Source organism: Schistocerca nitens, chromosome 5 (assembly GCF_023898315.1).
Source record: "Schistocerca nitens isolate TAMUIC-IGC-003100 chromosome 5, iqSchNite1.1, whole genome shotgun sequence".
NCBI lineage: Eukaryota > Metazoa > Arthropoda > Insecta > Orthoptera > Acrididae > Schistocerca > Schistocerca nitens.
In genome coordinates, this window is record NC_064618.1 from 589,429,848 (window position 1) to 589,453,002 (window position 23,155).

The window sequence follows — 23,155 nt, forward strand, 5'->3', positions numbered from 1 at the left end:
ACCCGCGTTCCTATTTTCCTATTCATTATTAAACCTACTCCTGCATTACCCCTATTTGACTTTGTGTTTATAACCCTGTAGTCACCTGACCAGAAGTCTTGTTCCTCCTGCCACCGAACTTCACTAATTCCCACTATATCTAACTTTAACCTATCCATTTCCCTTTTCAAATTTTCTAACCTACCTGCCCGATTAAGGGACCTGACATTCCACGCTCCGATCCGTAGAACGCCAGTTTTCTTTCTCCTGATAACGACATCCTCTTGAGTAGTCCCCGCCCGGAGATCCGAATGGGGGGCTATTTTACCTCCGGAATATTTTACCCAAGAGGACGCCATCATCATTTAATCATACAGTAAAGCTGCATGCCCTCGGGAAAAATTACGGCCGTAGTTTCCCCTTGCTTTCAGCCGTTCGCAGTACCAGCACAGCAAGGCCGTTTTGGTTATTGTTACAAGGCCAGATCAGTCAATCATCCAGACTGTTGCCCTTGCAGCTGCTGAAAAGGCTGCTGCCCCTCTTCAGGAACCACACGTTTGTCTGGCCTCTCAACAGATACCCCTCCGTTATGGTTGTACCTACGGTACGGCTATCTGTATCGATGAGGCACGCAAGCCTCCCCACCAACGGCAAGGTCCATGGTTCAAGGGGGGGTGAACTACTTCTATAGTTCAGATATATGCCGACGTCACAAGCTGAATGTGACGTGAAAGGAAAAGTGTATGAGGGTACTAAATGATAGTTCATTATGTAGATAGGAACCAAATAATCGCAGTTCTTGTTGAACACAACTAGCTCTTTATACTCATGAAGTAATGAGTACTATCGACAGGGGATGTCAAATTAATCCTACGTTTTTAGGTTTCCAGAATGGTTTCGGTACCGTTCCTCACAAGCGTCTTCCAATCAAATTGCATGCCTATGGTACATCACCTCAGTTGTGCGACTGGATTCATAATTTCCCGTCAGAAAGGTCAAAGTTAGTAGTAACAGACGGAAAGTCATCGAGTAAAACAGAGGTAATATCCGGCGTTACCCAAGGAAGTGTGATAGGCCCTCTGTTGTTCGTGATCTATATTAACGACATAGGAGACAATCTGACTAGCCCTCTGAGATAGTTTGCAGATGATGCTGTCATTTACCGTCTTGTAAAGTCATCAGATGACCAAAACGAATTGCGAAATGATTTAAATAACATATCTGTATGGTGCTAAAAGTGGCAGGTGACCCTGATTAAAGAAAAGTGTGAAGTTGTTCGTGTGAGTACTAAAAGAAATCCGCTAAATTTCGACTACTCGATAAGTCACAAAAATCTGAAGACTGTAAATTCACCTAAGTACTTAGGGATTACAATTACAAATAACCGAAACTGGAACGATCACATAGATAAATAAGACTGCGATTCATTGGCATAGCACTTAGAAGGCGCAATAGGTCTACTAAAGAGACTGCTTACACCACGCTTGTCCACCCTATTCTGGAGTGTTGATGAGCGTTGTGGGATCCTAATCAGGGGGATTGGAGGGTCACATCGAAAAACTTCAAAGAAAGGCAGTTCGTTTTGTATTATCGCGAAATACGGGAGATAGTGCCACAGGCATGATACGTGAATTGGAGTGGCAATCATTAAAACAAGGGAGTTTTTCGTTGCGACGGGGTCTTCTCATGAAATTTCAATCACCAATTGTCTCCCTCAATTGCGAAAACATTCTGTTGGCACCCAAACACATAGGGAGAAATGATCGTCACCATAAAATCAGAGAAATCCTGGCTCGCACAGAACAAATTAAGTTCTCGTTTTTCCCGCTCGTCGTTCGAGAGTGGAATGGTAGAGAGACATATTGAAGGTGGTTCATTGAACCCTCTGCCAGGCACTTTATTGTGAATAACAGAGTAATCACGTAGTTGTAGGTGTAGATGTAGGAAATGGGAACGCTATGATAAGGGTAGGAATAGAGGGTTATGAGAGAATACATCTTCGGAGGTAGAGCAACAGTGTTTTGCAATAATTTTGAGGTAGTAAGAGCAAATAAACTTCGAAAATCACAAGAAAAAGAGGCATACTTGCAAAAGACCAAAAGATGCAAGAAAATACAAGCTGGATTAGATTATTATGGGACACAGATTCCAAAATTAGGTACTCGATTGTAAGGCGTATCCAGGTGTGCTATGCATTCTGATCATAACTTTGTGGTGATCAAGAGAAGAACAAAGTACAAGAGAATCTTCAGGAGGAATGGACTTAAAATAAAGTGGGAAGCTGACGACTGATCATCTGAACGTTGTCTCTCCATCATCTGCGTGAAACTGATTGAGTTTGAAAATACACTGTCTGCAGCTAAATCAAGTTCAGAAAATATGCGGGTACCTGATAAATTTATCAGAGGAGAATAAGATGCACCTGTTGACGAAATGTGATTTATTTAACACAACATATTTAGGGTCGACGTGATTTCATTAACAAGTTCTTAAAATTAATATGCTGTCGGCACAGTCAAATGGCATATTGATAATAAGACGTTAATAATGGAATCACTTGGTCCAGAAACACGTTGTGATAAAATAAAACACAAATTTGTACAACAGGTGTGTCTTATTCTATATAGATATTGTGATGCAGTTGTTACAAGGACTTAACATTAGATAACTTGTGTAGATTGAAACTTTTGCTGTGTTATTTGTAGATACGATCCTTGAAAGGCCAAAATCAGCTGCTTATGTGAAAGTCTAGACTTTCGTCGTATAGTCACAACCAAAGAAACGTAAAAAGAGTTTGCGTAATAAAATTACATCGACCGTTTATAGCAAAACTTTCGTGTTCCTAAATGGTGCCTTTCTTATTTGGAAGTTATTTTTGTTCAGGAAAGTGTTAGTTTTGTGTCAGAAATGTACTGCATAGAAATGAGCATCATGTTGTTGACACCTTACGAATTTGTTATTTATATACAAATTTTGCGAGATAATAGAATGACTTGTAAGTGTTACTTACCTTTCTAAATTATTAGGAAGATATTTGAATAATCTTATATATTAAGTGACCTGTGTACGATCGAAAACTCTGTTGAAACACCGAATTACCATAAAAATTATTAAGCTTCTTAAGCTTAAATTAAACTAGCAGATTTTATTTGGTCCAGGAGTCCACTGGAGAAAGTGCAAAATACGCATTGTACTGACTCTTAGAAAACATTTTTCGTATTTTGATATTCAGTGAGAACTGCAAAGAGCTGGTTTTATTTTAGCTTTCGTGTATGTCTTTATTGAATTAGATGTATAGTATACTGTGTTTATGGACTCTGTGTTGTCTTTTATTCTGTGCCGGACGATTAACCTAATGTAGAGTAGAAGATCAAGGTTTTACGTAAAGGATAAAAGCAAGTAGTGTGTGTGTGTGTCTGTGTCTGTATGTGTGTGTGTGGGCAGCTTATTTGTACGTATCATAATCGTAAAGCAAAGTCATAACTGACGACTTTGCACAGAAAGAGCTACCGTTATTGCTTGGATAATCTAATGATTTACTTCTCAAACTACGGAACCGACAAAGGTACGACTTATTCTGTAATTGAATCTTTGCAGTGTAGAACGACTTTGAGTAAGCGTTTTTCCTGTGAGAACGTACTTAAAATATTAGCACTGGGTATGTTGTAAGATTTTTTATGTAAGATTGCTGTATTTGAGCATAACTATTTGGTGTTCCGATTACTGACGAATCAATACCTTAAATGAAACATGTGCTAAATACAGCACGTCCCTTCAAACGGTACATAACGAGAAAATGGGTTTAAGTAAATACTGAATCTTATACGTTAGTGGTTTGTTAAAGGGAAATATGTGAACTTGAAAGCATCGTTATAAATGCTATCCTGCAGAAATACGAATGCTCGATTGAGTTTCCGTTGTTTGCTTTGTTTTCGTTACTTGAAAGCAGGGTGGAGAGGAAAGGCCATTACGAGGAACTATAATCAAAATTCACCCGTCTGCAGGTCGGGGAGCTGAGGCAGAACTTCCCGTGAGGGAGGGAGCGCTCACGTTGATGACCATCGACCACTCGACGCGAGAGGGGTGGCTCCGCTTCGCTTTGCTTTGCTTTGGAAGGTACCTTCCTCCTACACCTCCGCGAAAAGCCTTTGACAGGCGCGAAGCAATATTGATCTGTTTTCGCAGTAAGACCCACAACAAGGACGAAAGGACGATGTTTTCTTTACAATCAGCCCAAGTAGATGTCCGAAGCTGATGTGAACGACAGAGAACCGGGGAATCAACCTACTACGGTCGTAACTGCTTCTAATTTCCTTTCCCTCGTTCCTATGCTGTTATTATTCGGCTAGGACTGTTATATGAAAAGTTAATGTAGCCCATCTATGCTTCCTATTCTAATGAGGTCTACAAGTAAACAATCATCTGTCATTTCCGTACACTTCGTAAACTCGTATGATCGAGATTGTGGACAAGAAACACAAATAGACAGAATGGGCCCTGACAAGTTATCCACACAATAACAACATTTAAGAATAAATGCTGATGTGATAATACGAGGGCTGTCCAGAAAGTAAGTTACGATTCATCGCGAAATGAAAATCACAGTGAAAATCAGAAATGTTTCATTTGTAACAGTCAGCTACACCTTTCAGCTACTTCTCTACGTAGTCGCCGTTCTGACTCAGACATTCGTCGTAACGTTGTACCAACTTTCCAATACCCTCATCATAGAAGGCAGCCGCCAGTGCTTTCCGCCAATTCTCTACGCTGGCGTAAAGCTCGTTCTCTGTGCCAAAATGTTGTCTTCATAGCCAGCGGTTCGTTTGAGCAGAGATGAAACTCAGTGGGAGACAATTACGGGCTGTATTGTGGGAAACCAAACATTTCCAATTGAAACGATGCAGGAAAATCTTCATTGCCCCTGCAGAATGAGGCTGAGAATTGTCTTGAAGAAACCGCACGACAGTTATGTAATGTTGGTTGCATAGCTTCAGGGGAAAATTCTCACCAGGCCCTCGTACTTGACGGGAGACACTATTTTCTATAACATCTTTACGCGCTCACTAAGGGCTCACGAATGAAAAGAGCGACATAATTCTACCTAGAGTCATACCAGAGTCACTGCCCAACACATCTTTGCACAGCTTTATCGGATTTTCATAGTCGTTTCCATTTCGCGACCGATCTTAACTTACTTTCTGGACAGCCCTCGTACATGCCCATGGGAATGTGGGTAGGCAGAGTTACAATGTGTCAATAAGTCGAGGAAGCAGTCTACCTCTCTTCCATGTAAATCAATATACCAAAACACTTCGTTACGTGAAAAATTCTAAATGTCCTTGCATAGTACTGGTCATTTGTAGCAAATACGTAATTTTATTATGGTGAGTTACTACGAGAGAAATATAGAAGAGATAGATCGAAAGCCGACGTGAACTCATGTCATACACTTTAAATGTTTATGATTGGTAATTTTGTGTCGACAAATGCTAGCTAACATGTGACGGTGTGATTACGTAGATACGTTCCATCTGCTCCCTACCTGGGATGGCTGCTGCAATATCTTTCGTTCCTACGCTTCGTTGATCGCTGGTCTGGAGCAAAGACAGCTATGCTAAATTCCAAAAATCATACTGAGTGTCTCCGGAACTTAATAATACTGCGACAGCTGCTCCGAAGCGTCACACTGTCAAAACACGCTAAAAAAAGGAACCAGTTTTCAGAAGTCCGCCGTAAGAAGTGACAAAACACAACACTCAATATTTACATTGGACAGCTGAATACACACCCTTTTTTATACAGCGCGCCCATTTATTCGTACTTGTCAGAGTCAAATAGCATTTGCCATACCAATTACGACTGCATCTAACCATGCAATACTGTTTACTACAACAGCGACAGTACGTGACTCGGCAGCATAACGCGGCTCAGAATCTTCTTTCGAATGAAAATTACACTCATATATCTGGCTCTATATACACTGGGATGATTTGAGGCATAGCTGAATATTATTCCAGTTTACCAGCGACTCTCTCGAATGCGCTCTTCTCATTTCCAAATCTTGTATCTTCCACTTCTTCCTACTCCTGTGATCATTTCCTCTTACGAATTCGCCTTCCTTTCTAACTTATTGGTTGTTAAAAGCCTCAGAATAAATACATCGCGAATATAAACTTTGCTTTACCTCCCAGTGCCACTGTCATCGTTTTATATTTTCGACAAAACACATTGCTGAAAATTGTTCCTTCCTCTCTTACCGATAGAAATTACTCTTCTCAGTAAAAGTGCCGAGCTTTTACCTCAGTATAAATTCGTCTTAGTCCTTCTCTGAACTCCCTGCAGCGTTCTTCAACACTCTCTCTCTCTCTCTCTCTCTCTCTCTCTCTCCCTCTCTCTCTCCCTTACTAACATTAAGCATCGATATTAATTCTCCATTCTGGCCCCGAGGTCTACAATTACAATGAAATTATATATACATGTAAAATACACAGATAGACATTACACAAAACACAACGTAAAAAACGTGATGTAGAGAAAAACAATACAGAAATGATTTAAGAGAAAGTATAGAGGCATACTCAAAGCGTGGGTCGGACTGATCTGTCACAAACCACGTTTCATCACACTTTTTTCAGATATGATTTCTACTTTTTTCGTTATTTACAGCTTCTCTGTCTTTAGTTCTAACAGAAATTTGGTATTATGTAATGTGTCAACATTGTTCTGCGGATTTATTTCTTGTATCTTCAAAAATTCTCTTTCAGTGTCATCACTGCTCTGCTACACAAAAGTTTAACTGCGTAATTGCTTGTTACGTCTGTTCTTCGCAGAGTAATTTGTACATTATGAATAAAAAACACACGGCTCTAGTGTAATATCCTGAAAGATTTGTTATTTTACAAACCTATTTTCGGTTGTTACGCCAACATCAAGATATAAAATAGGTGTGGCTGTGAAAAATGTTGTAGGATCAATGATTTTAAACTAGTGTAGCAACAAAATATCTCAGTTCGTTTTTAAAACGACAGTCGTTAATCTTTTATTCAGAACTAAAACTAGAGATATTATTCAGTGAAAATCCGACATGCTAATGTTAAGGTTAAATGAATAATGTGGCATATCACATAAAGAGCTATCAGGAGCATTCAGATATAAAAAGAAAACAAACCAAAAAGGGACCATGGAATGGTTCCAGATCACTACACGCGTTGACATTCATCCCACAGGGAGACGAGATGATCAATTAATGTTTCGTAGAGCGCTGTCGGCTGCTGATAGGTCTACAACCGCATCCACAATCGACTCTTGGACTTCCTCGTCCGACGGAAACCAACGTCCTCACATGTCTTTCTTCATGTCACCAAAGACGTGAAAATCACGTGGTGAAAGATGCCAGTTGTACCGAGGCTATTCATGTTCCCAACCAAATCGCTGAAGTGTAGACTTCACCCATCCGAGAGTGTATTTGGGCGGGCTTTATCGTGCAACAGGATGCTGCCGTCCCACAACAGTCCTGGGCATTTTGACTTTATAGCGCTTAGCAGTTTCTGCAAAGTGTCTTGATAGCAATGCGCACTGATTATAGTTCCAGGATCGAGGAACTTGGTGAACTGAAGAACCATCCTGTTGTAAGATAACGCCACTTGCACAAAGGCTATGCTTCAGCGATGTGGCTGGGAAACAATACAACACCCTCCGTATCCCCAACATCTTTCACCGTGTGTTTCTCATTTCTTTCGCGATCTGAAGGAAGATATGTGTGGATGTCGGTTTCAATCGGACGAGGAAGTCCAAAGGTGGGTGCGGCTGTTGACTTGTCAGCATCCGACCGCGTTACACGCAATAGGAATTGATTGTATCGTGTCCCAGTGAAGTAAATGTCTCAACGCACTTGGTGATAACGTTTGAATGGCACCATTCCATGGTCCAGTTGTGGCTGGTGTTCAGTTTTCGTTTGACTGTCCCTTATGCACGACAAATTTACTCTGTATAACAATAGCATTAGCATCCAAATCTACGTTACATGTTTTTTCACAGAATCTTTTCTTTACTCACTTTCGCTTGATTTTTAGGATCTTTTGCAGATTACATATCCCTATACCTACTTTAACAAATGATTATCAATACCTGATACATTTTTACCCCTCTTCCATTGTGAGAGGCGTTCGCTGTGTATTGTAGTTTTTAATTTCTCGTTATAAATCCATAATAAAATATTTATGAAATATTCTTAACTAATACTCGATGAGCCAGGCAAGCTTCATAAAAAGTGTCTTCGCTTTCTCTGGAACACATTTTCATTCTTAGGACGACCGCAGAATTCACATATATAAGCGGAAAGTAAAATACCACGTAGAATACAGCTGTTGAAAATTAGGTGGACTGATAAGGTATGGAATGAAGAGGTTCCCCCAGAATCGGAGGGGAAAGGAATATGTGGAAAACAGAAGGAGAAGGGACAGGATGATAGTACATCTGTTAGCACATCAGGGAATGACTTCCGTGGTACTAGAGGGAGCCGAAGATGGTAAAAATTGCAGAGGGAGACAGAGATTGGATTAGATCTAGCAGATAACTGAGGACGTAGGTCGCAAGTGCTACTCTGAGATGAAGAAGTTGGCGCATGAGAGGAATTCGCGGCGGGCCGCATCAAACCAGTCACAAGATGACGACTAAAGAAAAATAAAAATAGAAATAAAAAATAAAAACAAAAAAAGCATACAGCTGCAGCGAGAGGGATATTTAAAAGACTTTTGGTGAGAATGGAACCAAAATAAAAGAAAAAATTTCATCTTTTGACCCTGCAATTGTTTTCCAATATTTACGTTCTACCTTTTTTACGTTGTTATATTTGACTGTATTGTTCATTACGCATCCATGAATTGAGGAAATCCCTAGCAGAATTTGTGAACACTACATGTTGGAGGACTTTCAGGCTCTTAATGGCGTTGATCTGAAGATTTGTATCGGTGATATTGCCTGAATGAATTTGAATTTGTCGTAACATGTGATATTTCTTTTTAAGTTTCCGTTTTGTCTTATTTCTAGACAAATGTCCCGCTAATATAGATTCATTTTAAGATTAGTTTTCACCCATTTCATTAACGTACTATGGGAGCTCTGTTTATAGCTACCGTTATGGGCGCAATGCTAGCCTTTCAAACCACGTATGTATAGAAGATGTAACACTATCAAGGATCGACCATAACTGGGATAATGGCACCCAATATCGCCCTTGCGTTCCTGCAAACTTCGTAATGCGTTCTCAATACTCCGAATATTATCCTAAACGCCTTTCTTTTCCCGCGCTATGCTGCTTGGAACTCTAGTGGAATAAAAGTAATGTCTGATTTACGCACGCTATACGTCAAAGTCAATGTAAAAGAAGAAAATGCGACAGCAAAATGATATTATTGAAACTCCTTATGATGTTCTAGGTGGTATACTGGGAGAATTACAGTTGTAAATTAAGATGTGTGCGGTTAAAGTTCTCATCGGACATTAATTTAGATGGTGCAATGTAGTCTATTGCAAACTGAGCTCATTGTGGCAAGGTTAACAACAACATGTGGCTGTTGTTTTAGACAAGTAACCATCTACACTACATAACCATTTCTAATACGTCTATCTTCATACACTGTATGATCTCTTTAAATAAATATGAAAAATTTGGATAAATGAAAGGCCACATTTCCTAAGGTGACCTAGTTCTGACAGGTTGACGGTTCGTAAGTTTTTCTCTTTTCAATTTTGTGGTCAATATTCTTCAGCTGCTAACGTAGTGTTTCACTATTATTAACTCACTAGCTGCATCTGATTTGTTTCAGTGAATGTAATTCTTACAACAAGATTACGATCTCGTACCAAAGATGGTTGATATAAGTTGCAGCTGTGATTTTGCTTCACAGTAGCCTGATACAGCAGAGTTCGAACTATCTGCTGTACTTAACTATCCCACACCGGCAGGGACGAGTCTCACTAGCAAACAGAAAAACGTCAGTGGAGCAATACGAAATATGCCACTGCACTGAGGTCATGAAAACTTCGACACCGAGAAGGATAAAACATGACGAAATTTAACTTCTTGTGTGTACACAGTATGATAGAAATCTCACTTCAGTGATGAGTTCCGCCTCGAACTCAACCGTAGTGACCTCTGAAGACGCGTCTGGAGATGTTCTGGACAGCGGTGCAGTGCCTACCTGACTTACGCCGCCAGTCACGCTAACCAAGAGTAATTGTCTTCTCACAGCAGGACACTCACTTTGGTTTTCATCCGCAGCATCCTCCAGCACAATGGTAGGTATTCTACGTTCCGTTTTGTTGTCCTTCACGATAGGAGATGAGGGGCTTACATTTTAGCAACACAAAACTCACCCACAGAGTTTCTACTGCTTGTCTTCGTGCTTGCCAAACCGTACTTTAGCCGTCAAGGTCTCCAGATCTCTCCTCATTTGAGAAGGTTGTGAGCATTATGAGCAGGGCCCTCCAAATAGCTCGGGGTTTGATGATTTAACGCATGAACTGGACAGAATTTGGCACGATATCCTTCAGGAGATTATCCGACGACTCTATCAATGTCAAGTTGAGTAACTACTCTCATAATGAGTAGAGGTAGACCAACGTGTTATTCATTTGCTCATTTTGTCAAACTCTTTCTCTTGAACAAATCATCCAGTATTTCGTGAAAATGTTACTATTTGTTTGTCCGCACATGTACATCACATCGACCGATTCTGATCCCATTCGGAAAATTCCGTCGCAGTGCGCCGTTTTCTTTCTCTCTCTTTTTCCTCTCACAATATTCCTCATTAAATTTCTAAGTAATATTGAGGCGTTCTAACCCGGCTATGCAGCAAGACAAACTGAGCCTGGATGAGAGTTACTTGTGCATGATGCCACAGTACTACTTCAGCTTTATGCCGGTGAGCGTCGAGTGATGATGGTATGCCAGTCTCTCGGCAACCAGTAATGAGTAGTTTCCAGTGGGTGAGTGATCTCGAGAAAGTACAAACCAGAGCTGGGAGAGCACACCCTCTGTACCAAAATAGGTCAAGACAGAATTGGCAACGGAATCCTTGAAGATAATGCACTGCCACCATCCTAACTCGTGACGCCTGCTGTCCAGAATGGCATGTTATAATCATGCAAGATTCTGAGATATCACGATGACTAATGTAATCTGACTTTTCTAGCCACAAACAAGTCCATTTCGTGACTCAAGTTACGTGCCGAGGTTGTACGATCTTGCCCAATTAAGCAAAACCTTTATTCTCCTCTCAGGCGCTAGTCACGTAGGTTCGTTGAGATTCGCCATGGCGTTGACGATGGACATTCTGAAACTATGGATTCCATATTCGCATGACAGCCGTTCGATCTCGACCATTGCAAGTTGCAATACAACAGAGTGAGTAATGGAAGTCGCAATAGGTTACGACCATGTTGCTGTCGAATGCCGACACGTGCTGCCTTCTTACACGGGCGCAGCAATATCGTTTCAATAACAACCAACATTCGATTTTTTATTGAGAAACTATTTGCTCTGACCTTCGTTAAATACGGAGTATATAGTGTCCCAGAAATGTTGCGACAGACTTTGAGTGGTTGTAGAGAGTGTCTTCAGAAGTGATTTGAGGCTAGGATCCCGTATCCGGAAACATCACCAAACGACACCCCGAAGTTAAAGGCGCCGGAACTTGTCGCTAGCCCACGCCTTCGGAAGCAAGTATGTCTTCGTACGCTGATTAGCTAAGGGAAAATTGCGATTGGAGACTGAGATCTGATAACAGGAAAATGAAGAGAAGAAAAAGTAGCAGCTGAATATGGGCTGCGAGAAAGGAATGTAGGCAGTGCTATTTGTTATTCGGTGATCGCAACTGACTGCCACGATCGCCGGTGGAGAAGATGGGGCTAGCTACTGGATAGATAGGCCTTGTCTGCCACGAACGTGATGCTCTCTTTGGTCTCCATGGCTTTCAACTTGCAGTATGTCTTTTTCCTATATGTCAAAAACATTGGACGTTGCAGAGGATCCCAGGAGAAAAATAAACTGTAGATTGATTCCCTTTCCCGAAACAGTCATTCACCGAGGCAAACCAGGAGACGAGGACATGAGGCCTTCCTACAAGGAGCTGGCACCATTTTCTCCATTGGCAGTCGAGGCAGTCAGTATGTATCACTGAATAACAATCAACAGTGAGAGACGATCCACATATGTTCCTTAAGAGCACAGAGCCACTTTTGCTGCCGAAGGGGTGGCCCAGTGGCAGGCGCCAGTGCCCATAACGTCGACGCTCTGTAGTTTTATTTGATGACGTTTCGAGTCACAGGTTCCCATCCTCGATTTGTTCCTCAGGACGCACTGTACAACTGGTCGATATTTCTCATAATATTTCTGGAACACGCCGTCGATAATGTTACTCTTACGTCCATTCTTTCGTTGTGCTGAAATGAAATCCAAACGAATACATAGCCTGACAAGAACGTTAAGCAGGAATAAGAGGAGGACGACACTAAAGTAAACGGGTTGGAAGACATACGATGTTATTTCAATGAAAACAAAATAAAAGTATGCGAACTTGATAGTAGACCGCTGATCAATATCATGTTGCATCGTCTGTCGTGTATATGCATCCACTGATTCGGGTGGGAAGAGTGTTATAAAACTGTATCTTCTCCAGGCCCACAACTGTCGTAACTGGTCCTTCATATCCCGTCTAGAGGCACTGGGACAGACCTTATATCCGAGTTGGTCCTACAAATATTCTCTTGGGGACGTGTCTGGGGACCTTGCTGGGCTCGGTAGCACCTGTCACGCAGAGAATTCATAGAGGAAGGTGCCGCATGTGGCCGAGAATTGTCCTGTTAAAAAACGACACAACAATTCTGTCGCGTGAGAGGTAAAACACGAGGACACAAGATGTCCACGACGTACCGTTGTCCTTCAGGGTGCCTTGAATCACTACCAGCCGTGACCTAAATTCATACGGTATGCTCCCCACACATTGACGCTAATAGTAACCTCACTGTACCTTTCCAACATACTGGAAGTGTAGGACCTCTCTCTAGCTCACCGCCATTATCGCCAGCGACGGTCATCCGAGATACAGTAGAACCACGATTCATGGCTGAACGCAATGTGACGCCATTCGTCAGCAGCGCCCCTGCTTCTCCATCTCCGAACCATTTTAAACGCAGACGTTTGTGTTGTGCAGTTAACGTCAGCCGACACATGAGGCAGTTAATCCCTAGTCCGCCTGCTCCTAGTCTCCCACCAATGGTGCGGGATGACACACAACGTGCAGGGAATGCGGTACTTGTTCTTCGATGGCACGTACTTGGTTCACAATGCACACTTGTTTTGGTCAGAGGTGTTCAACCGGAAAGTTGACGATGAGTGCCCACGCAGTTCCTGCCACTGTCACATCCGAATGCCACACAATGGGGTCCTATGGAGTCCCTTTCAAAGTCAGTTGCTCAAAACGCTATCTCACACTAGATAACAGCGTCTACGTCTCTTTTGCAGTGATCCCTCAACACCCTCTCAGGCCTTGTAATAACACTAGCGCACTCTGGTGGCCATTCTACCTGCCACAGAGATTTCTAACTCTGATCATTTACAAACCCGCCGATGGTGTTCAATTATATGAAGTTGCATTAGCATCCGAAATGTGTTCTTAGAGTTTCACTTCGTCAGGCAGTGCAGCGAACTTCTTACCACAATGATGGTTATTACATAACAGCTTCATAGTGTTGCTAATTTAAAGGTCAGCAGCGTACATGCAATATCAAGATTTAAATGCTGAACGTATTTCCATAAGTAAATAAAGTCAACAAACGCTTTTAGTATATATAGATGTAGGATGATCTAAACCAATAATAATTTTTAAATGTAGCTGATATATTTTTCCCACATTAATACGTTCCACCATACGTCCACACTCTTGAAAATTAACACTTATTCCTTTCTGTTTGTTCACAATTCTCGTACTTCCATTACAGTTGGGAAAAAGTTCCCAGATGAAGAGATGACATTGATTTGCAGAAACAGTGTATTTTTCAGTTTACGTTACTAGCTTTCTAGGCGGTTTTAGGTAACACCTACTTTACTCAAATGGTCAGCTGGTGTCAATTCTGTGATGTACAGTCCATTACCGATTAAACTGTTATGGTACAGTATCACGAAATAAGTGGATCAAGACCACATTGTGTTCGTCAGTATGTATTGTAAGAATAGTGAGAACAACATCTCCGTGATTCCTAAATAAAATCTGCCTTCCATGTATATTAGTATAAACATGTTTACAACAGTAATTCCTAGCGACTGCTAGAGCATAATGAGTTAAATGAAGATTTTTTGCACATTTTCCTGTCACGTGTGATAAATCAAAATTCTCTGGTCGCTAACAAATTTTCTAAATTAGAAGCAGCGGTTACTACTGACTGCACTGAGTTTCTGTCAGCATGGAAGGCAGACAATGAACGTGTAAGCAAATGTTGCGGAAGCCCTGATTGGCAGCATCCAAAAGGCTGAGTAACAGGTGGCCTGCTAATTACGTACACAGCCCAGCCTGTGTTATGCAGGTCTAAAGCAAGCGTAGGGAGATGGGAGGGGAAAACTTCTAACATCGCTCTTGAAAACAGAAACTAAATATGAAGCATAATCACTAAAGAAACTTTACAATTTTTGACATTAATCGCATACTGACTTTAAAATATTACGCTTCACACACACTCGTCTTTGTTTCTTCTCTATCCCTCTCTTTCAGCTCGTTTTCCGAGCAGCTTGTGTTTTTCAAAGAATGCAGGTAACAAAGTGAATAAACCGTCGAAATCAGCCCACTAATCATTTATTTAAAAAAATATGATAATTATATGCGTTTCGAATGCGTACAAATGTGACAACAGTTTTGAAGAAAGAATTTTTTATTCTATGGATTAGGTCCGCGATATTACGTTATGGTATCAAACAATTGATCCGGTACAATAAATGGCGATGGTGTTTCGCGGTATCTATTAGCAACTTCCAGGGGCTGTAAAGCGGACTTGGTAGTTGAAATTTTGAGAAGGAGCCTTGTGGAAAATGTATCGTTGTGGTATAACATAAGTTCGAAGATCGGATCCCTTTCAAATCTTTCGATTCAAGCCACGATACGTAATGGTAGAGCAACACAACGCATGTATCGATAGTGTTTTCTGGGTCGCCTCAGTCCAGCAGATACCATTGTAGTCCGGCTACAGCAACGCCTGCCAGAAAGTGGTGCGTTTGAAACTAGGAGGTTTAACAGTGCTGCTCTACACACGGAAGAAATTGATTGTGGATGGCGTGTGTGTGTGTGTGTGTGTGTGAAAGGATGTGTCGCAGACACACTTTGTGCAACAAACGGCAGAATCGCCACGTGTAGTAGTCCCTGCACCGTTCACAAGATGTCTCTGCTGTATGCGTACCGTGAGGACGCAGATCGGTAATTAATTCGGTATTCAGATTTATTTTACATCCAAACGGTGCATTTCCCTACACTTTACTTTTTTAAGTCCCATTTACTACATCAAACGTATAGGGGTGACAGCGTCATGGGAACAATTTTTGTTTGAGACAGATTAACTGACAGTTCCCTGATACGCTAGGTATGCTTTACGATCCGCCGGCGCTGGCACCACGAAATTTCACCGACCTAGCAGGGCTACTACCCAGCTGTGTTGCATACTGCATATTCCTGTAAAATGGTAGAGTGATGTTCAATAAGAAATACTTAAGACAGAGTACAGTAAATGTATTCGCACATGCGAATATTGACAACCATCAGCTACATATTTGAATGACGAGAATGAAAATTTGTGCTGGAAGGTGACTTGAACTTGGATTTCCTGCTTATCGCACGCGGTTGTCTTACAATTTGGCAGTCCGATCACGACCCACGGCCAGACCCAATTTCACTACGTCTTCAACCATGTCTCCAAAACCTGTACTCGTACATCCATTATGTATGTTCATGTACAGGAGAGACGCCGCTCCTGTTATTTGATTTCCCAGTGGCGGTGGGTAAATACCACACTTCAGTGCCTATGTTATTCCGATTTGTGATGCAAGGTTCCGTCAGGCATGGTATAAGGAACGATCACTGCGGCAACTACAGCCGTAATGAAATACATTAAATTTATTCGCAGTTGCGAATATGGACAGCCATCAGCTGTGTAATGGCCGTCAGTCATCCTCGGATAGCCATCTGGTAAGATGACTCCTCGCGATAAGCGGGAAATCCGGGTTAGAGTTCTCACCCGGCACAAATTTTCATTGTCCTCACCGCATTAGACAACTAATGGCAACTGAGCATTTAATGTCTTTTCTAACTTCTTTAACCACCGCAGGGCCTGTTCCTTGAAGTAACCTTGCATCGTAAATCGGAATAACATAGGCATTGCAATATCGTATTAAGAGTGGGCGTCTCTGAGTTGAGCAACATATTTTGAAAGAAAATCAGAAACTAGGGAATAGGTGACTGGATTACAGGTAACACACAAGGCATATGCAGACTGCAGAGTGCCTGCACCCTACCACTTCTCAGAGAGTAACCAATACAAAGGGACGCCTATCGTTGGCGGGAAGCGTTAGCAAATATTATGTCCTTATCACCTCTAGTCGTTTGATGCAAAGACTTTGAGACACCTTGTATATGCTTGGTGAAAATACATAATTTATATGACTCGTTTTTATATTTTTTTCGTGACACTTTTAACTCGTTGAAATTTTTTGGTCAAGTTCTCAAACATACTCAACGACAAAACTATCTTTTTGAAGCATGTTATTTCTAAAAGAGTAACATTACAAGCAAAGTTTCAAGGTAACGTGGAGTCAGCTACGTATTCAATATCCGTAGAACTGTTATTTATTTATTCCAATGAAAGTCAGTTTCCCTGTAGCTGCATTTGTTATGGTATTTTGACGCTCATCTCTTGCAAGTACTGTTGCTTTCAATTCAATATTGTCTCATCTTCAGATAAATCTTCATGAATCAAAAGCCGTAAGTAGCCATAGAACCATCTAGAGTGGCCCTTAAAATGTGTCTACCACACTGTTTCATAATTCGCGTCGAATATACTTAGCTCTCTGGGCCGGAACGATAAATCGAAGCTTACTCATATTTACGCCAGTGCTATTATCAGAAATACAGGGTGTTTTGCAATGTTTAGACGTTTTCAGATTTGAATAACGCCCGCTCAAAAGAAAATTCAACAACGGTGGCCCCCTCTATTAGTGGTGCTGAGTGTCAGGTTTCATTCCACGTACAGGTCAAAGTAAAGTCCTTCGCTATAGAAAAACTGTTGCGCGCGTGCGGCGTCCATTTCGTACGCATTTCAAGATTCAGATGCGATATCCTATTCGCGCTTGTGCAATAATATTGATTTGGGTAAGATACTTCCGTGTAACTGCCAGTGCATCGAATCGAAAGTCAACCGACCTTCGGAAAACCATTTGAACTCCCAATAACACCGAACTTCTGCGCAGCAGTTTACAGGCAGACCCCGGTCGTTCGTTATCGAAAATGGTCTCAGCAACACTTCGCGACACGTCATACACCCAACAAGACTTGAAGTTTCCCGTGAAGAGTTTAGTGTGTGCCATTCTAATCTGAAACCGTCAAAGCATTGCTAGAAACCCTGTATTTGTAGCCTGCTTGTTATCTATAGAAAGGTTCTTATTTGCCATAATTTCATAGTTTGGACTTCCAACCTATCCATGTACGTAAATTTTCAGGAGAGAGTTACGAAAGAAAAAAAACCTCGCAATAACGTTAAACAGCGATTTCTTCATGTTAAGATTGCTGCCTAGTGATCACATTCCATTCTAGTTTTATTTTAAATCTGAAAAACACAGTGAGTGAAGGCTTAATAACCTCATTTCCAGCAGATGATTCTACAACGTCTCGTCACGTAACAGCAGCAACTGTGATCTGATCGTTATTAAATATTTCTCTGAACGTCGGAACTGCTACAAGTACCTGAAAAAAAAGCAGCGCAGCAGCACAGATGATGGGAAGTGTGGAGCTGAAGCGCGACCTGACCTGCGGAAGTCCCGGCTCCAGCAGGCGTAGATGACGGGGTTCATTCCCGAGTTGAGCCAGCCCAGCCAGCAGACGACGGCCGAGAAGAGCTCCTGCTGCGGCAGCACCACCGACAGCGGGTTCACGATGAAGAAGGGCAGCCAGCACACGATGAACACGCCCATCACGATGCCCAGCGTCTTGGCCGCCTTCTTCTCCTTGGCGAACTTGGCCAGCTTTCGGCTCAGCGAGAAGTTCTTGGAGTTGAGCGCCTTGGAGGGCTGCCGGCTGAGAGGCTGCGATTGTGGCGGCGGCGGCGGCAGGGGCGGCGGGGGCGGCGAGCTGGCGATAGGCGCGGGGGCGGAGGCGGGCGCCTGCCCGTGCTGGTGCGGGTGCTGCTGGTCGGCGTCGTCCGAGGTGAGCTCGCTGCCGCTGCCGCCGCTGTGGTTGTGGCCGCCGCGGTGGATGCGCAGCGTCAGCTCGAGCTCGCCCGACGCCATCAGCACCTGCGCGCAACAATGCGGCTCAGGCCTCGAGGGCTTTCCTGACGCGATGTGAAGGCAAGTCACATACTTCTATCGGTTGCAGTTGTAAAGGGAGATTCTGCTAACCTACTGCTTGATTTTATGCAACCTTCAACACCCTAAAATACCATGCACAAGATTTTCATATTCCCATTTTCTTTAGATTAAAACTGTTAGTGCTACAGAAAAAACAAACTGGGCCGTTTTCTAGGAAATTTGATATAATTAAATTTTATAACAGAATGCATTTTCGATAGTTTCCGAATTATTCGAGAAAACTGTACAAGAGCGATCTTCGAACTATTTTTTTTAAATTACTCGAAAATCGGGACTTTCAACAAAAAAAGTATCTCAGTAAAAAAATTAACTACATTAAATTTCCTACAAAAAAGTTCCTGTACATTTTTTCTGACGTGCTAATACACTACTGACCATTAAAATTGCTACACCAAATAGAAATGCAGATGATAAACGGGTATTCATTGGACAAATATATTATTCTAGAACTGAGATGAGATTACATTTTCACGCAGTTTGGGTGCATAGATACTGAGAAATCAGTACCCAGAACAACCACCTTTGGCCGTAATATCGACCTTCATACGCCTGGGCATTGAGTCATGCCGTGTACAGGTACAGCTGCCCATGCAGCTTCAACACGATACCACAGTTCATCAAGAGTAGTGACTGGCGTATTGTGACGAGCCAGTTGCTCTGCCACCACTGACCAGACTTATTTAATTGGTGAGAGATCTGGAGAACGTGCTGGCCAGGGCAGCAGTCGAACATTTTTTGTATCCAGAAAGGCCCGTACAGGACCTGCAACATGCGGTCGTGCATTATCCTGCTGAAATGTAGGGTTTTGCAGGGATCGAATGACGGGTAGAGCCACGGGTCGTAACACATCTGAAATTTAACGTCCACCATTCAAAGTTCCGTCAATGCGAACAAGAGGGGACCGAGACGTTTAACCAATGGCACCCCATACCATCACACCGAGTGATACGCCAGTATGGCGGTAGCGAATACACGCTTCCAATGTGCGTTAACCGCGATGTCGCCAAACACGGATGCGACCATCATGATGCTGTAAACAGAAACTGTATTCAACCGAAAAAATGCCGTTTTCCCATTCGTGCATCCAGGTTCGTCGTTGAGTACACCATCGCAGGGGCTACTGTCTGTGATGCAGCGTCAACGGTAACAGCAGCCATTGTCTCCGAGCTGATAGTCCACGCTGCTGCAAACGTCGTCGAACTGTTTGCGCAGATAGTTGTTGTCTTGCAAACGTCCCCATCTGTTGACTCAGGTATCGAGACGTGACTTCACGATCCATTACAGTCATGCGTATAAGATGCCTGTCATCTCGACTGCTAGTGGTACGAGGCCGTTGGGATCCAGCACGGCGTTCCGTATTACCCTCCTGAACCCACCGATTCCATATTCTGCTAACAGTCGTTGGATCTCGACCAACGCGAGCAGCAATGTCGCGATACGATATACCGCAATCGCGATGGGCTACAATCCGATCTTTGTGAAAGTCGGAAACGTGATGGTACGCATTTCTCCTCCTTACACGAGGCATCACAACAACGTTTCACCAGGCAACGCCGGTCAAATTCTGTTTGTGTATGAGAAATCGGTTGGAAACTTTCCTTATGTCAGCACGTTGTAGGTGTCACCACCGGCGCCAACCTTGTGTGAATGCTCTGAAAAGCTAATCATTTGCATATCACAGCATCTCCTTCCTGTCGGTTAAATTTCGCGTCTGTAGCACGTCATCTTCGTGGTGTAGCAATTTTAATGGCCAGTAGTGTAGTTTGTAAGTAGCGAGCGAGAGAATATGAAAATATCACATACGGTTTTTGAAGGCCTTGCGCGTTGCATAAAATCCAGCATAAGGGTATCCCAAGTCGCAGTGCATTTGTACAGTTCATTTACATGGTGCAAACCAAGTGCCACTGCAGCACAGTACACCGCTGAAGGAGCCAAATGTGATGCATCCTGTAGACGAAGTTGAGTATCGATTGGTAATTTACTTTATCAATTTGAAGGAGAGCAATTCTGAAACAATCCCTGCTGAGCTGCTAGAACTGTACGGAAAAAGTACACCACCATATTACTCAGTGTTTCTATGGCTCTGATACATCCAGTGAGATGAACCAAGTTCGAAAGATGAGGACAACCTCTCTGTCAGAACCAAGATAGACCAGAGAAGTGGAAGTCCTGCTGCTCGATGAATGGTGTGTAACGTTCGACAGGACTAAAACTCAGTCATGGATCATTTTTCCACATCTTGCATAATATATTGAATATGAAAGTTTCCACTGGGTCCCACAATTGCTCGTACCCATACAAAAAGCCCACAGATCCACTCTAGCAACGGGGATGATGCGTAATGAACAGTTCAACGGTTAGTTACCTTCCCCACACCTAGACCAGCATGGAAGTGTATACTAAATTTCCTATGCTCACACTGAAGTACACTGTACAGTCTGACACGGCAGAATGCTGCTATAAGCCTTCGCGTAACATATTACATTGTCCATTCCCATTAGGCATTGCCTTGCTGCCCGCCTTCTTATGTGCACAACACCTCAACTTTCCCTGGAGCCGGAGGAAACCGGCTCGGTTGGTGTTGGAAATAGACGATAGTCCGAACACAGACGATGGATTACAGTTCCTGGTCACCTGATAATGGGCGAACGTCCATTGTTAAATAACAAGCAAATCTACGTCGTGTTGTGTAGTGCAGGTGGAATGTGGCACTGACCGATATCCCTTAGTCCCAACAGGACTTTAGCTCGACTGATCATTTGCTATATTCCGGAAGCACTCATTACAACACCATGTTGCAAACAGATGCTACACTCGCAAACATGAACACAGACATTCTTGACGCCTTATGAGGTAAAATAAAAGAGTGTATTTCGGTATTTAAGAATGTTTCACTGAGACCGGTAAAAATAAACTGCAACTTTGGGGCTCGATCTAATGATCAGATTTGTTTCCTGAAGTAGCGAAAGTGAAGGAGAAGTATTATCAGCAATGTAATCGTCACCTACTGTGCACTGTCTCGGACAGTCTACTTCATTCCTAATAAGTCAATTTTTGCAAAGTGTGTGAACGACAAAGAGAATGAATGTATGGCGCACCGCACTTCAAGATACCTAAGGCATTTCATTCGTAGTGAAATCGGTTATAACTCCAGTTTGTATATATGTGTGGTTTAAATTCTATTGTCCTCTTACTCAGCAATGAAAAATGGGAATAATGAAAACGGAGTCAGCATATCCTAAAGTCTCCCAGAGACTTTCCAACTTTCTAACTTAAAAGTCTGTAATAGCGTCAATCAACAATGGAATATCTAAGTGATCTAAGTGACATACTTCTTCATAATTTAGGATCCAAATATACCATCCTAATATTTACTTCGTGATTTAACTTTAGTTCGTAGCCGTGTATAAGTCCGGGTGGTTGTAGTTAAATTGCGGCTAGTCAGTGAGGTCCAGTGTGGGCTGTAATTATTGTATGGCAGCGAAGCTTGGTAGATTTGCTAATGTGTTAATGCGTAACCGTTGCTATTACAGCGACCGGGTGCAAATCTGGCGCTGTACACAGCATAACGATATGACATCCACGCTATTTTCAGACAAGTTATAAAGTGAGTGAAAAGTATGGATATCGACAAGAGAGACCGTATGCTGTCAGTGAAACTTTATTATGGCAACAGCAACAATTACAGTGCTGCACTGGGAGAGTATGAGGAGACACCCGATATCATTAAATGAAGATGATAATAGATTTTCAGAACACGTGTGCGCTTGGTGTGGCTAATGGAAGAGGAAGGCATCCTATCCCGGTGGAAGTTAGTGACGAGGTTGCTGTTGCTGTAACTGACCACACAGAGCGTGCCCCAGCTAGTGCTAATGGTCGTGCAGTGTCACGAGAATTGTCCATCCCACGGTCAACAGTATAGAAAGTTTTCTCGTCTATTTTACAATGGTCCCCACACAAGATCCAGACTGTGCAGCAACTGGGATCTCATGTTCCACATCAACATTCAGAATTACGTCTTCGGTTTCTGGCACGGATCATTGTTGATGACATATTGGGGGGTGGGGGGGGGGCAATATTCTGTGACATGTCAATGCACATTTCACACTACAGGGTGCAGTGAATATACAGATCTGACGAATTAGGAGTACTGTTAAACTGCGCGTTGTGAACGAAGAGCTATGCACTCACCCTATTTGCCTGAGTGGTGTGGATTCACAAGCACTTTCATTCTCGGTTCGTACTCCTAAGAGAATACACCCAGAGGGCCTGTCTGGTGTACATTGACATATGCACGTTATCGAGGCATCTTGATACTGCCTGTGCTTTCGAAGAACGCAGTTGTGTGGAAACCACTGTTTCCAAGCAAGATGGGGCACGATGTCACTCGCCGCGCAGAGTAGCCACGAGGTTCGGATTGCGCGCCCCTCCCGTCTGAGCTTCGAGTCCCCCCTCGGGCATGGGTGTGTCTGTTGTTCTTAGCATAAGTTAGTTTAAGTAGTGTCTAAGTCTAGGGACCGATGATATCAGCAGTTTGGTCCCTTAAGAATTCAC

The 23,155-nt window shown here is 42.6% G+C and overlaps 1 protein-coding gene across 1 annotated transcript in view; it reads right to left on the reverse strand.

Annotated features, from left to right (window-relative positions):
* LOC126260599 (dopamine receptor 2) overlaps positions 1-23,155 on the reverse strand; it is a gene marked incomplete at its 5' end in the record, with an annotated part of 764,332 nt that overhangs the window by 591,651 nt on the left and 149,526 nt on the right. Inside the window, one exon of the mRNA XM_049957935.1 lies at positions 18,042-18,526. Within this exon, the coding sequence (XP_049813892.1) occupies positions 18,042-18,526 (485 nt within the window). The remainder of the gene's footprint in view (positions 1-18,041; positions 18,527-23,155) is intronic.